The following is a 15,557-nucleotide window of genomic DNA, read 5'->3' as shown; positions in this document are numbered from 1 at the left end:
ATGGCATTCTATGGTTTTAATTTATTTTTAAATTTGTGCCCCTTTATGACGTGTGGATATGCATTTATATAATGTAACATATTTATTTGTACTCGGAAATCATTGAAATCGAAAGTCGCCAATTTAAAATTATAATGGAAAATAAATGTTAAAAATAACAGAAAATGTTACTTCACATTTCAGGAACCAATCGGAATAATAGTTAAAATCATAATTCATAGCTATAAAAGTATCAACTATAAACAACTAAGATTATGTGTAAGATATACCCATGCTATTCCACGTGAAGCAACATTATTTTATTTATTGATTATATTTATAATGATATCTAGCTTTTATTGTACATAGTTATTGATTAACTTACAGTTTACAAGATTTTAAGCTTTCCTTTTTTTTTAAAAACGGTACTTAGACTATAATTACTTAGATACACAGTATTTTATCAAAACTGTATCAATTATATGTATCAATTTTATCAAAGTTACACAGCTTAAGTTTTGTGTCATTTTTCCTGTTAGATATCAAAGTAACTTTTAGGCATAAGGACAAAGTGATTTCTTATGTTATAATTTAAAATATAAAAATATTTGCATTGATATGTCTGAATGGAAAATTGAATAATTTTTGTCTTCCTTTTTTAGTTAAGAGTGCCCTACATCCGTACATGGCTATATCACACATATATTGTTTCTGAAAATCTACGTAGATAACAAAATTACACGCAGTACTTAAAAATTTGAATTTAGTAGATCAAACAGCTATAATGTGTAAAATTTGGTTTATACTTCTGGTTTTATGTTTAAATTAAATTAATATTAAACGTCGGCAATAGACGTAATATTGAAAATTTATATTTACAATTATAAATAATTTATAATATTATTTTAATTGTGAAAGTGTAATAGGTATTACATCATGTTTTAATTTTTAATGGTGTTTAAATTTAAATGTAAAAATGAAAACTTTTTAATTTTCAATAACGACAAACAGAATACTTGTATAACGTTTAAATTTCCGATAACGATAAACGTAAAAAAATAATAACGTTTAAATTTCCAATAACAATAAACGTAAAAATATAATAACGTTTATACTGCCAATAACAATAAACATAAAAAATTTATAACGTTTTAATTTTAGACTAACAAAATTTGTTTAACGGTTTGATACTAAAAACCTAAAACGAATTTTTTTTCTAAATTCGAGCCCTGTATTGAATAAAGTATGTAGGTAAAACTTCATGGATGTCGAAAATAAAAACATTTTATAGTCAACTATATAGAAGACTCTACACTTGAAATAAAGTACCTTTTTTTAAATAACGTTTTACTGACTTCCTACGATACTCATATTCGTGTTTTAATTAATCGTATATTGTCCAAATGTTGAACAGAAAAACGGTCTAAACTTAGGTATTGAGTAATTGTTTGTATGAGATTAAGATTTAAGACGTTAAGTGTTCTCTTAGTGTAGGTATATTAATATTAATCACAAAATAAAATAAAATTGATAAATGCATTCAAATAATTGTATTATACCACAGAATGCATATTATATTAAGTACTAGTTAGTTCATGTTAAATATTTGTCCAAAGGCGAAGAAAATGAATTATAGGTACCAATAACTTTCATTCGAAATTCATGTACAACATGAATGTTTTTTTACAATAATATTATTCAACTGTATCATATGATCATATCAAATCATATCATATGCACCGATAATGCAAATTAACGTCAGTGATTTATTGCAATTCTTTGGGATTTTTTTCGACGAATATACAATCAAAATTAGTGATAACCTGTTAGATACCTACAACTTTCTCTAAACATACCATATCTATAATATTATCTGTCTACCTACATGGCCAAGCAAGTGACGTTAATGGGAGGCGACTTCGGGGCGCCGATCCAGCACTAATCCTTTACTCGATAACAATCGTTTTATAAACTGTCAAAAATAAAATGTAGCTTGTTGAATTGACCCTTTCTATATAGGCACACACAATTTATAGTCAGACTCCTACTGAGAGGTTATTTCTAAACATAATTGTATGTAGGGTACAGTGTACATCTTTGCCGACCCGGCATGCAGTCAGCTACGTTTGGTGGATCCTTTTATCTTTTCATAGTCGTAGCCGACGCGCGATGCCATGTGTGGCTTTATCGGCAGATGTTTTTTTCCTTCGTCTTTAAAAGGACGCTACATACACATGTGTTGTCACCGTCCCATAAATAAATAACATAAAAAAAAACTATTTCACAAGGGAAAGAACCGAGAAGGCCACAGTTATTACTAAGACCCGACATGCAGTCGCCTACACCCGCTGCTTGGCTAACATTCATCAAGATTAAAATTGAAAAATACATAAGTGTATTATCATGGGTGTACGAGAACCATTATAAGGGTATATAATAATAATAATAATAATAATAATAATAATAATAATAATAATAACAACAACAATAATACCGACGTCCGACACGGACGACACAAGAATGTCGTTAATCTTAAGAGGAATCTACACCGGCATGTGTTGTCTCTGTCTTTAAAAAGGAAGAACATAGAAAAAACTTTTTTGTGTGAGATGGAACCACTTAGGCTGAGCTAAGTAACTATTAATTTATTCAAATTATTTATCTTTAATGAATTTTCTTTAAAATAGCCTTCAGTTTTTTTTTTGGAAACGTAATCGTATTAACGGTGTATAACGACTTCGTACCTATTTCACTTTTGTAAGCATTAAAAGTGGTGTTTGAATATTAATGTTTCTTCTACCAATCATATATATGATATAATGTATAACACTATGTTAAAAGTATTCAGTAATATAAATGCTTAAATGTCGTCTTAACTTTTCGAAATAAAAGTAAATAATACACCAGTTAATAATTAGCCCATATTAATAACCCCATGTTGCATTTTAACAAAAAAAAACGTAATCAGTATAATTATATACTCAATTTTATCGAGAATGAATTTACTTTTACCACTGCACAGCGTTTTTTCTAAGAAACATTATAATCGTATAAATAATATATTATAACGACTTCGTGCCTCATTCAAATTTGTAGGTAGGTGTGTATAAGAAGTGAGATCGCAGTTTTGAGTGCGAGGAAAATATTTGTTTACTTTATATCGGCATAATTTTGAATTTTTTTCGTTTATACTAATTAAAAATATTGGTATACAAAATATATCAGATGTTAGTTTATTTAATGGCTAAGTCCTAAAATCAACAATGAGTGTTTAATTTATTTTGTACAGAACGTCAAAACGTGCAAAAAATGCGAGGATGGCTGCGTGTTGCTGTAACTTTATGTTAAAATAGAACGCTACCCCCGCACGTGATGTCTCTGTTTACAAATGTACAACATAGCAAAAAGTGTTATGATCTTTATAGAAAACCCAGACCTGTATTCCTAAAAGACACTTCAAAATTGGAGATAATATTTTCTGTGTCATAGCTTTTTAATTTGTTTGATATTATTAATAAGAAAAAAGAGTGTGAAAAAAAAATGTGCTATTTTTACGTTTTCCAAACTCAAATAACTCTTGATGATATATTGGTCTTCTCGAAAAATAAGAACTCTACGACACAGTAAAAATTTTCCTCTATTTATGGTGAACATTTGGTTTCTTTGTTATAACTGTGTCCTGCTCAGTTCTTTCCGGCGTAAAAAAGATTTTGTTATGTTATATATATATGTGTGTGTGTGTGTGTGTGTGTGTGTGTGTGTGTGTGTGTGTGTGTGTGAGGCACTGAGGCGGAGACAACACATGCAGGTGTTCCTTTTAACGAAGAAGGAAAAAACTTCTGCCGATAAGCCATACATGGCATCGGCTACGACTATGAAAAGGACACAGTGTTAATCCTATGCAGCTATTATATTTTTAGTGCCCAATACGACAGATGATTTCTCTTCGGGTATTCTATTGAATAATCTGCGTAAAAATCACACACATGTGTTTCGGCTTATTTTCCTCTGCTCTTTGTGTTCACTATTATAATAATAAACTACAGCGGGTGGTGAAATACAATATACGATTGTAAATACGTTTCTTCGATTGTGCCCAGTTCCAAGTATTCGGATACTTTGGCTATATAATATATCATTTCCCTAAGCTGATGCACATCCTGTCACGGACCCAAACATTTTGCAAACATTTCTTCTTTGTCCTGCTTTCCTGCTCTTTGTGTATTATCCCCATTGTAGAGTCAATGTTATTATTATATACTTATCTACCCTTATAATAACATTCATAATGGTGCACACAATAACCATTTTTAACCTCGACAATACGGTTTAGTGCCACAGCAGGTAATGGTCAGGTCGGGGAACATATAAGTACTTACATCAAACATGATTTTGATGGAAATTTGGTCAAAGGCCGGCTATAAAATATTGTATGCGTCTGTAATAGAAAGGACTCAACAATATATTCTGGCTACATTTTATTTAAGTAGAAGCAACCGTACCCACAGTCAATGGACAATAAACGACCGGCGCCGCCAAGTCGCCACGCCTTATAACATCTGCCTTACAAGGTAGGTGAGCCGTGGAATGCAGGCAGTATAGCCGGTAGGTACTTTTGGATGTTGAATACGCGCCAAAATAACTCTACATAGTAGCTAATGGCTATGTATTTTCCTTTCAATACCGAAAGAAAAATATTCTACCACTAAATACGATTCCATGTAAAATTAAATTTCAAAGCCACAACGTAGTCGTTGGCATGTAGTAAAACTCCTTAGCATTGCAGCAAATCACTGACGGAAAAAATATTCCACCTAAATAATATTGTAATCATCCGTAGAAAAAGTGTCTGTGATTTGAAATTTATACTCGAAAATAATATAAACAAAGTCAACGAAAACTTTAATGCATTACAACATCAACATTGAAACTACTACCGTCAACCATGGCACTCGCAAATTTCGAAGATATGTTTTTGTCATTATGCACATTTTTCAATAGCTGATATAATATAGTCTTCCCAAAAATGATTGTTAAGTAAAAAACTACTAATTTGCCACCTGTGTAACTTAACAGGTCTCGAAAAACATGGCATTTAGAGAATTTCACACTTTACGACCTCTCAGATAACACAGCACTAACTTTAGTGATTAAAAAATAGGTAAGTAATTATATTATTGTCAGATAACAATAATTATATGTATAGGTTAAAAAAAGGTTAAAAATGAAATATTTCTATATCTTGCATACTTTTTTTTAAATTCACCTCAGAAATGTGGGAATCCATTATGCCGAACACTGTATTAAATTGTTGGTTGTCAAAGGTGCCGCCGATTCGTTCATAGGACGACTCGAACCACTACTACCGCCCTCCCTACCAACACCACCACCGCCACCACCGCCACCTCCTCCACCGTAGCCACCACCACGGTCGCCACCACCGCCGTCACCACCGACACCGTGTCAACCTATAAAAGAGCTCGCGAGAGGGGTCTCATTATTAGTGTTGTTCGGTTTTTTGACTTCTTCCAGTTCACCTGTGTACTCGTCTTGCTGTCCAGTTTATCTCGTCCTTTCAAATATTTTGATTTTATTCCAATAATCATTTATTTGACTTACATTTCTTTGTCATTTCTATTGGATTGAATTTTTCCTTCAAAACCATGAAGTCGACAATAGCAGTGATGATATCGATCATCATAATCATCGCTTTTTCCGGAAATACAGCCAACTCGCAACCCAATAAGGAGTTGCTAGGCGGTAAGTACTTATATTAAACGTCATATTCTCATTTCGATATATTTTTCATTTAATTTCTTTTAAGTATTATTCATCTAATTTATTAAACAGTTAATATTTAAGAAAAGTTTTTTTCCAACCTTGATATTATATTTGTTGGGTTATAAGAAATATTATTCTTTACTTCAAGTTTTACTTTACACTGATTTATGAATTTTAGTTTGTTCGATTTTAATTTATTAATTATTATAGTTTTGACCTATTACAATGTATTTTGTTAAATGTTACACATATTATTTTAATAAATATTAATAATAATGGTTATAATACAAAATAATACCTACTTTAATTATCCTCAATATTTATTTGTAGTAGTTAATTCTAAAATATTGTTTTGTATAATGTATTATGGATAGTTGATGGCTTTTTAAAATTCCGTTTGATGATAGGAAATATTAGTTGTAATTACGTACTCTAAGAGTTGGAGTTCTAAGTTAAATTAATTTATCACACTTCATTTCTTTGTTTTGAGATAGCTTATGACATTTTTCCTCTAAATTACTCATTTTTTAGTGGTATACCTATACTCGTTCAAAAATTTGAAATAGTAGTAAGAAATAATCTTATAAAATATACTCGAATACTTTTTAACGATTTTGATCATTATAGAAACACTAGTTTAGTTCATTGGCACGAACAAAACGAAATAAAAACGGTGCATAAAAATTGATTTTGGTTACTGTTTAATTATATTATCACCTGAATTTCATTATTTGGTATTTAACCATAACCGTTTCTGTATCATAAATTTTAATATAATGCGTTTGGAATACAATATTAATTACAAGGTTCTAATTTTTGATTTTAGTAATAATTAATAAAATGTCTGATAGCGTATACTAATATATTATATATTGTATATTGATTATATACTAATGTTTATAGATTTATTTTTTAACTCTTCGATTTCGTTATCAATTACATATACCTAAATATAATACTGATACCTAATGATTAATGTATGCATGATACCTACATCTCATATTTTGACAGCTTTGGAAATAAAATAAGCATTTTGCAATTCATAAGAAATTTTAGTTTTTAACACGTAAGTATGTATAAGGAATTAATGTAACATATTGTATTAAGTGACATAATTCGATGATGCTTAATAATTAATATGAATATTGTCATTACCTACATTTTACTTAAGCCAAACGGTCCCGACAATGCTTGTTCAATTCGATTGTCACTAAATAACATAAAAATTGTTTTAATGGTACCTATAATAGTATAATATATATTATAGTAATTGCGTTTTCAGATGCTAAACGGTGTGCAAAATTTGTATAACAAAAATTAAGTTTATGAGCCTTTTTTCACCCAAAATTGTAAGAAATAACCAAAATACTATTTTTTTTAGTTTTTCACAATAATCTAATAACACATATTTCAAGTAAGTAGACTAATAGGTGACCGGTCAAAATATCTCCGCAAAAATATCTCCGACAAAATATCTCCGATACAAAATATCCCCAGTAGAAAATATCTCCAATTTAAAATACCTCCAGTATAAAATATCTCCGATTTAAAATATCTTTAATGTTCAAATTTTTTAAATGTCACTTATTTTATCTTAACACAATATATTTAAAGACATACATTAAATATACACTCTTCCACAATTTCAAACAAAAACGTGAACACTAAGCTTCTCGCTCGCGACAGAGCATATAGAATATACATTAGATGGTAAATGGACACTTCCAATACTGTTTATTGTTTGACTTGAATACTGTAAATACTTTGTACAGTTAATATAAATGAGTGAAAATCAATAGTGGGCACTTTCTTTGGTAATAATAAATTGATAATAATTGATCGCGGACATTTTATAGTTTGTACCATAGAAATAAACCGGGAAATATATTTAACGAGATAAGATAAAATATAATAGCTCAACATTTTAGATCGAACACGTGCTTTCAATCAGTTTGAGTTTGACAATAGAACATAATCTACCTACACCTTTTTTTGTTTTTTTTTCTCATGTTTGTATCGATGATACCGATGGTATTTATTTCGTATTACTTCCGTATATACTTATGTATTAGTATTACCATTGTTTATTGAAATCAGTACATTATATACGATACAATTAATGAATTTTATTTTACAAGACGTTAGTCTCAATGGACAGCCTAGCCCTTTTATGGCGTTGTAGTTATTGCATTTTGTCGTTGATGCTAGTGGGCCGTTCAAAATAAATACATAAATAACACGCTATGAGCGAAAAAACAAAGGGAAATCCAAATAGGTATTTTATAGAATAGGTTTGGATATACCACTTTAAGAATAACAAATAAAACAATAACATAATATACAAAATTACTTGAAAATATTTGCCATAGGGACATTTGACTTTTTAATGTATATATGACTTAGTACATTCTAAACAAGTACAAACTGTCCACGGATTCCTTTTTTTTCTATATGACCGTACAAAGTGTGCTACTACATGATAACACAGCTCAAAATATAAATAATAAACAACGATGAAATACCTAACAAGACGTATTGTTACAAAGTATGTATGTTCTTTGTAGGTGGGTCCCAGTTTGTGAACATCAACAAAACAGAGATCGAGGCAGAAACCACTGAGTCAATTATTGAAGATAGTGGCAGAAAGTAAGTTTTTAGCAACTAAGCATTGTCACTTAGGTATCACCATAATTATAATACTATTTAATACTCGTCAATGCTAGGCATTGCGTAAAAGTTTGAATCAAGAACACCGTCTTGACATTTAGTTACCGAAAAATAAATTGTACATATTACATATAATTATTATATCAATAAAACGCATTATACTTATAAGCTATTTAATAGTAATTAAGTAGTAATTTAATTTTTAACATACAATAGTTTTAAATATATAATTCAAATTTAGTGCATACATACTTTTATAGTACTTTTATAGTACTTGCCTCATTTACTATCGCTAAATTACTAGGTAGTATTTTTCTATGAAATATTAGACTTGAAATAGACGTATAATAAATCCAACTACAAAAATAATATTCAACTAATAATTCAATACTTTTTAAATCAATGAAAAACATTTATCTTATACTTATTATAACATGCAAAAATCTTTGAGGATTGGTAATGAAAATAGTTTAGGCAATATTATCTTATATCATTCTTCTAATATTTTAAAAATGTATGCAGAACATTTTTTATTAAAATTTTAAAATTGAATTCATGAAAAATTTGAAAGGACATAGGTACTTAAAATAATGTTTCAAGTTTGTAATCAAATCTTCTTAAATTAGTCTAACTAAATTCTACCTCAAACAATAATTCTAAACCGCGGTAATAAAATTTTTGAATTACCACAAGTTAAATATTGTATTTAATATATTAATAAAACGATAACAGAACATGTTTTTAAATTTTTAATAATGTTAAGGTTGACGAAAAGGTCTCCAGGAGGAGATGGAGGCCTGGGTTCGACCGGCTGGTGGATGTTGGGTTTCAATCGCCTCGACGATTCTAAAATCGACGTGGTTACAGAATCTTCTCAAGGCAATACGAAAAGGTTAGTTTTGTAGTGAAAATGTTTCTATACTTATCGATTTATTACTTAACTGTAGTTATATTTTTGTAGTAAATTAGGTGTACAGAAATATTAACAGTTACTGCACTAATGTTATGATCAGGTCATAGAATTGTGCTCGAAATATTTTTTCATCCCTATTGACTTGTAAAATTAAGTTCATGTAAATCTTGAAAGGACATACTTAAAATAATACTCTTCCTAGTTTTTAATCAAACTTTTTACTATTGTAACTAAATTCTACCTCAAACAATAATTCTAAACCACGGTAATACAATTTTTGGATTACCACAAGTTAAATTTAATGTTAAATATATTAATAAAACGATTGCAGAACACGATATTAAATTTTTATTAATGTTAAGGTTGACGAAAAGGTCTCCAGGAGGAGATGGAGGCCTGGGTTCGACCGGCTGGTGGATGTTGGGTTTCAATCGCCTCGACGATTCTAAAATCGACGTGGTTACAGAATCTTCTCAAGGCAATACGAAAAGGTTAGTTTTGTAGTGAAAATGTTTCTATACTTATCGATTTATTACGTACCTAACTGTAGTTATATTTTTGTAGTAAATTAGGAGTACAGAAATATTAACAGTTACTGCACTATGTTATGCTTAGGTCATTGAATTGTGCTCGAAATAGTTGTACCCCCGTCCCCCATATTAACTTGTACAATTAAGTTCATGTAAATCTTGAAAGGACAAACTTAAAATAATACTTTTCCAAGTTTTTAATCAAACTTTTTACTATTGTAACTAAATTCTACCTCAAACAATAATTCTAAAACACGGAACTACAATTTTTGGATTACCACAAGTTAAATGCTATGTTAAATATATTAATAAAACGATAACAGAACATGGTTTTAAATTTTTTATAATGTTAAGGTTGAGGAGAAGTGCTCCAGAAGAAGATGGAGTCCAGGGTTCTATCGAGAGGTTTGTAAGAGATTCTAATCCTCGCAACGATGTTGACGCCTCCATGGCTACAAAAGCTCCTCAAGGCGTATTGAACATGTAAGTCTCGTAGTATACCCGTTTCTCTACTAATCGTTTTATTATTTAATTGTACTTATATTTTTTTAGTAAAGCAGATGTATAGAAATATTAGCAGTAAGCCAGTAACTGCCCTAATGTTATGTGTAGGTTATTTAATTGTGCTCAATATTATAGTTTTGCTATTCCTAGTCATTTTTATAAGAAGTTGTGGAACTATACATAAATAAAAAAAATACCTATGATATAATACTAATTATTGCATTAATTCAATATATTTAGTTGTTTTACATGGAAATATATGTATAAAAAATACAAATATTACAGAAAAAAATTGTTTTTAAGAAAAATGTAAAATGACAAATTAATGAGAATTCTGTGTCTGCAACTTATCAGTGAATAGTTCTATATTAGCTTAGTAGAGATTCGTAATACCACTTACAAACGTTCATCACATATGTGTGAATAGTGTTTTTTTCTCTTTTTCGTAATCGAAAACGTTTGCTCACATATATATGTAATTGCAAACGCCTCTATAAGTTTTTGTGAAAATTGTCGGTTTCTTGGTAATGTACTGGAAGACAACTTTAAAAATGCAGCAAAATAGTTGCTCCCTGAAAATAATTTTTTAGATACTCGTTTTTTTAATGTTAAATGAATTACATTTGAAAATTGTTCTTGAAATAATTTATTTCAACTAGAAATGAATTCTAGAATAGTTTTGTTTTTTTGTCATGCTTATAAAAATCATCAAATCTTGTTGAATGTTCCTCTTGCAATATTGTTCAATGATATTCAAAAATGTAGGTTTAATTAAATCCCACGGCAACAAAATATGGTATTGCAAAATATTCAATAGTAGATTTACAATACAGAAAATGATAACCATTTATTGATCCAAATTATTGTACAATATTATGTGTATACTCTATGAACAGCATAATTTTCATAGCTCGTTTTGAGATATTTAAAGACATTTTCAATATTCAATTTTAAATTCTGAGCGGAGCGATGAATGTATTAATTTTACAATGATGTGTGTTTTTAAATGTATTTATTTATTATTTTTTTTGTGTCTGTCGTCACGGTTTCTCGCAGTAAAAGTGCTTCGATTATCTTCAACGGCAACTTTTCTGGTAGGACTCAAAAACAGTTTTCGAAAAAATCAATTTTGGTTTTTAGTTAACTACAAAATGACTCTAGGTACATGATATTTTCTTTGAATATTTTTGTTATCGTTTTCAATACACCGTAAACTTTTCAAAATATTTTGACTTGTATTAAACTATTTTTAGGCATATAACATTTTTGTCTTTCTATTATTTGTTTTTTTAGCTAATGTCGATTAAAAATTTTCTCTCAGTCAAAAAGCTTGTAAATATAATACGAGATTCCTCGTTAGTTTTTGTAAGTGGAAATTAAAAAAAAATTTGCGTGTAAATCCATAAAAAATTTCTATGAGCATTTAAACTTAGAAAAGGCAAAATTCGTAAAAATTACGAAAATTAGCAAATTATATTTAGTTAGAAATTATATATCTAAGATTTAAAAGTTTAATACAAGATACCTAATAAGACGTCTGTTTACCTTTATCAAAAAAATTTTTTTACCGGAAAGTCAAATTAAATTTTTATGAGCGTTTGAAGTTGATATTTTTACAACATTATATATTCACGCGATTTCTCTTGTAACGATTTTCTTATTTTTTTGTAATTCAAAAACGAATTACTGTAGACATTTAAAATTAACACCATATTTATTTCACCTCTTTATATATTTTATAAAATGTTCAAAACATTTTGATTCGCTTTAATCTGTTGACGCACATTTTCAATTTTCATTTTTTTTCTATTTATGTCAATATAATTGTTTGGTGGGGTAAAAAAGCATGAAAATGTAATCCAAAACTCTTGATAACTTGTTACAATATCAATTGAAAACTATTAAAAATATAGAGGCCCGATTTATAAGTATTTATAGTTCAAATTTTGACAATATATTTATCAAGTTGAAAATTTAAAATGATTTCGTAGTTAAAAATTTATAAAATGTTCAATTATTATAGCTAAAGATTGAAAATTTAAAATAAGTTTCCACTTAAGCATTTTTTTCCGTAACTAAGAAATCTAAAAAATATATAAATACAGTTATTTTTTACAGACATTTTAAGTTCAAATTTTTACAAAATTGCATATTAACACAAAGAATAACGTTTATCATTTTGTTGTAATTCGGTTCCAAAACAGTTCAATTTTACATAGGTATAAATAATATTTTTAAAGCATCACTGATAATTTAAGAATAATATTTTAATTCAAATTTTAGGCTACCATATTAATAATAATTAATAAGTAATAACAATATAAAATAATAAAATATCACAAACTGACATACCGTCTCCGCTCAGAATTGTTTTTTGTTGATTTGATTTCATTGAATTCAAATGTAATACCATCCATTATAGCGACCTTCTACACACCCGAGTACAGCAGAGAGACATCCCTCTTTTTTAAATTATTTTGTATTTTTTAGTTTGGTCAAAATGATGAACATGCAAATCGACAAAAAATTTAAAAAAAAACATTTTTTATGCCTATAAATAGTTCGAAATGAGAAAAATATTTTGAAATAATATGAAAAAAAATATGCGTCATTGTAAAATCAATACATTCACACTCCAGTCAGAATCTAAAATGTTATAACATGCATTGCCGTTTTTATATATAAATAGTTCAATTATCGTTATAACTTAGAGGCTAAAGTATAAACTATAAAGTGGCTTGGCTTCTTCTGTCATGTCGTTCAGAAAATTTCAGGAGCATGGTTGTGTGACACCTAGTCATAATATTATATGTTTAAGAGAATATTATGACAATTGACAAGCAAATGACTTTCATTACCAGGGCTGTGAATTTAATGCACTTAAAAACTATTAAATATGCATACATATATGCACTAAAATCTGACAAAATATGCTCTAAAAATTCTTAAAATATACAAAAAAAACTACAAAAATTAAACTTTTATTTTTATTTTTTTCATTAGTATAATTGTTTTATTAATTTTCTTCTGGTATATATCTAAATCTACGTCATTTTTTTCGCAATTTAATATTTTTGAAATATTACACATAATTTGAAACCCTTTGTTTTTGTTGAGTACTGTCTGTAAAAATAGAATAATTTTGATAAAACTGAATATTACGAAAAAAAGCATTTAAACAAAAAAATTATTAAAACATGCATTTATATGCCCTAACCCATGAAATATGCCAAAAATATGCAAAGTAAAATTTGCTATTTGAACTACAAACAAGTCAAAACAAATTTTGGCCGAATCCATTTTTTTATAAAGTGTAGCAAAAAAAACATGCAAATGCATTAAATTCACAGCCCTGGTCATTACCAATAAAATATTATTATTTATTTAAATAAAAATCATTTCTGTTTAAATGAAAATCGAACTCTTTTAGTTTGTTAAAAATTATGAGTACAACATTTCAGCAGGTGACAATCTAGTATCTAGAATACATATTATTAATAAATGGGTAATACATAAATAGTATTTAAGATAATTTTTTTTTAATTTAAAAATAATAATTACCTATTTCTTAATAAAATATACTATACTTCTATGGGGCTTATACATTATATTACGGTTATTATAACTAATGAGGAATTGCATATTATATATAATGAAACATGTTTTACCTCGTTAAGGGGACGTTGTGCCCACTGTGTTGTCTGTGTCTTGCACGCGTATGACATAACAAATTTTCGTTCACCTGTTTCAATAGTCTGCTGTTAGTTTTGATATTAGAGTAAAATGATCTATTATCAAACTTTTAGGCAAGAATATTATCAACATTATCTTGTTAAGACGGAGACAACACATGAGAGTTCTCTTAAGTTAAAAAAAAGTGTTTCATCATAAAAATTAGTTAAAAGTAACTTAACATTTTAACTCGTTAATGCCAAGCCTTCTTTAAAATAACTCATGACTCATGAGTAATAACAAATGAGTGATAGAGATGGCGGCTAAATATGTAGAAGTCAAAATAATTAGTATCGTAAGTCAAGGGGATATTGTTGAATAATAAGGACTATACATAATAATAACGTAATAACTCAATAATATTATATTTATTATTTATTTTAAGAAAAAAAATGTTAAATACGTTGGCTTTTCCATAATTAATCTTAAAAGTATTTTTTTTTTCATTTGTTCAAAAAGAAATAGAAATTCAAACGAGTTCAGCACCAGTAAGGGCTCACCAACGACCGAAGTTATTCCTTCAGACGAGATCAGCACCAGTACAAAAAAAAACTTAAGTTGGAAACGGAATAAAGGAAGGGAGTACAATAGTAATATATGCTTATTCTACGATTTGCCTGAAATTGCTTGCTGGGCTTTATTTAATAAGGACTATTAATCAAATTTTATAAAATAAATATTTCTGGATGTAAGAAAATTTATCATTCTTAATAAAAATAATTTAAATAAAAATTCTTCTTTTTTTAAGTAGCCTATTGTTGTACTTTTTTCAATTAATTTAGTCAACTAAATCATTTCCTGAATAAAGCAATGTACAATTATTTAAGTCTACATTTATTCAAGTTGTCATTAAGTAGTATGTTCAAGATTATGTTTACCTAAATACATTTGAACCTTTCATATCAGGAACAGTCACAGGTGTTTTTCCTACAAGTTAATAGACAAAAGTAAGTTTGTCGATGGTGGAATACCTACTCATTTCATTGGAGATAAATGAATAATCGTCAATTAAGAACTAACTCAACATAGTGTTTACATTCTTACAACGGACATAAACGACTTTAAGACTTAAGTTCACATCATTTAAATCTGAATGTACTACCTAAGCGGAAAATTAAAGTTCACGATTCTCACATAGTTTTCCACATTTGGTCTACTGTTTAAAGCCTTCAATTTTTAACTAAATTTAATCGATCCAATTAAGTACATTCGAAAGTATATTTTCTAAATCTCGTTTAGTAGACGTGGTTAAAATATTATAGTTATTCACATTGGATATATTTTTTTAGTAGTAATTGACTAGTATTCTGTTTTGAGCTGAACCTATTTCCTAAAGTCTTAACTATTTCCATACATAAAGTTTATTAGAATTTAACGAGGTTCTAGTATTTTCACTGTGAAGCCTACCGATGGTGAATAATATTCTAAATATTGAACAAAAATGAAACCTT

The 15,557-nt window shown here is 28.3% G+C and overlaps 1 protein-coding gene across 1 annotated transcript; it reads left to right on the top strand.

Annotated features, from left to right (window-relative positions):
• The first annotated feature begins 5,503 nt into the window (after window positions 1-5,503).
• On the top strand, window positions 5,504-14,833 carry LOC111029820. Its single transcript, XM_022309014.1, has 6 exons — window positions 5,504-5,739; window positions 8,325-8,406; window positions 9,191-9,319; window positions 9,703-9,831; window positions 10,225-10,353; window positions 14,566-14,833. Exons 1-6 carry the CDS (start codon window positions 5,643-5,645, stop codon window positions 14,762-14,764), a joined length of 765 nt encoding a protein of 254 aa, XP_022164706.1. The 5' UTR covers window positions 5,504-5,642; the 3' UTR covers window positions 14,765-14,833.
• Window positions 14,834-15,557: the final 724 nt, after the last annotated feature.

The sequence above is a fragment of the Myzus persicae genome, unplaced genomic scaffold, assembly GCF_001856785.1.
Source record: "Myzus persicae strain clone G006 unplaced genomic scaffold, MPER_G0061.0, whole genome shotgun sequence".
Lineage (NCBI taxonomy): Eukaryota > Metazoa > Arthropoda > Insecta > Hemiptera > Aphididae > Myzus > Myzus persicae.
This window is presented reverse-complemented; position numbering and strand designations above follow the sequence as displayed.

Bases quoted from the DNA above. Each gene is read 5' to 3' on its own strand.
- LOC111029820 (XM_022309014.1), top strand. From the start codon at position 5,643: ATGAAGTCGACAATAGCAGTGATGATATCGATCATCATAATCATCGCT. The intron at 8,407-9,190 runs GTAAGTTTTTAG...AATAATGTTAAG, and splicing joins ATTGAAGATAGTGGCAGAAA to GTTGACGAAAAGGTCTCCAG. The intron at 9,832-10,224 runs GTTAGTTTTGTA...TATAATGTTAAG, and splicing joins TCTCAAGGCAATACGAAAAG to GTTGAGGAGAAGTGCTCCAG.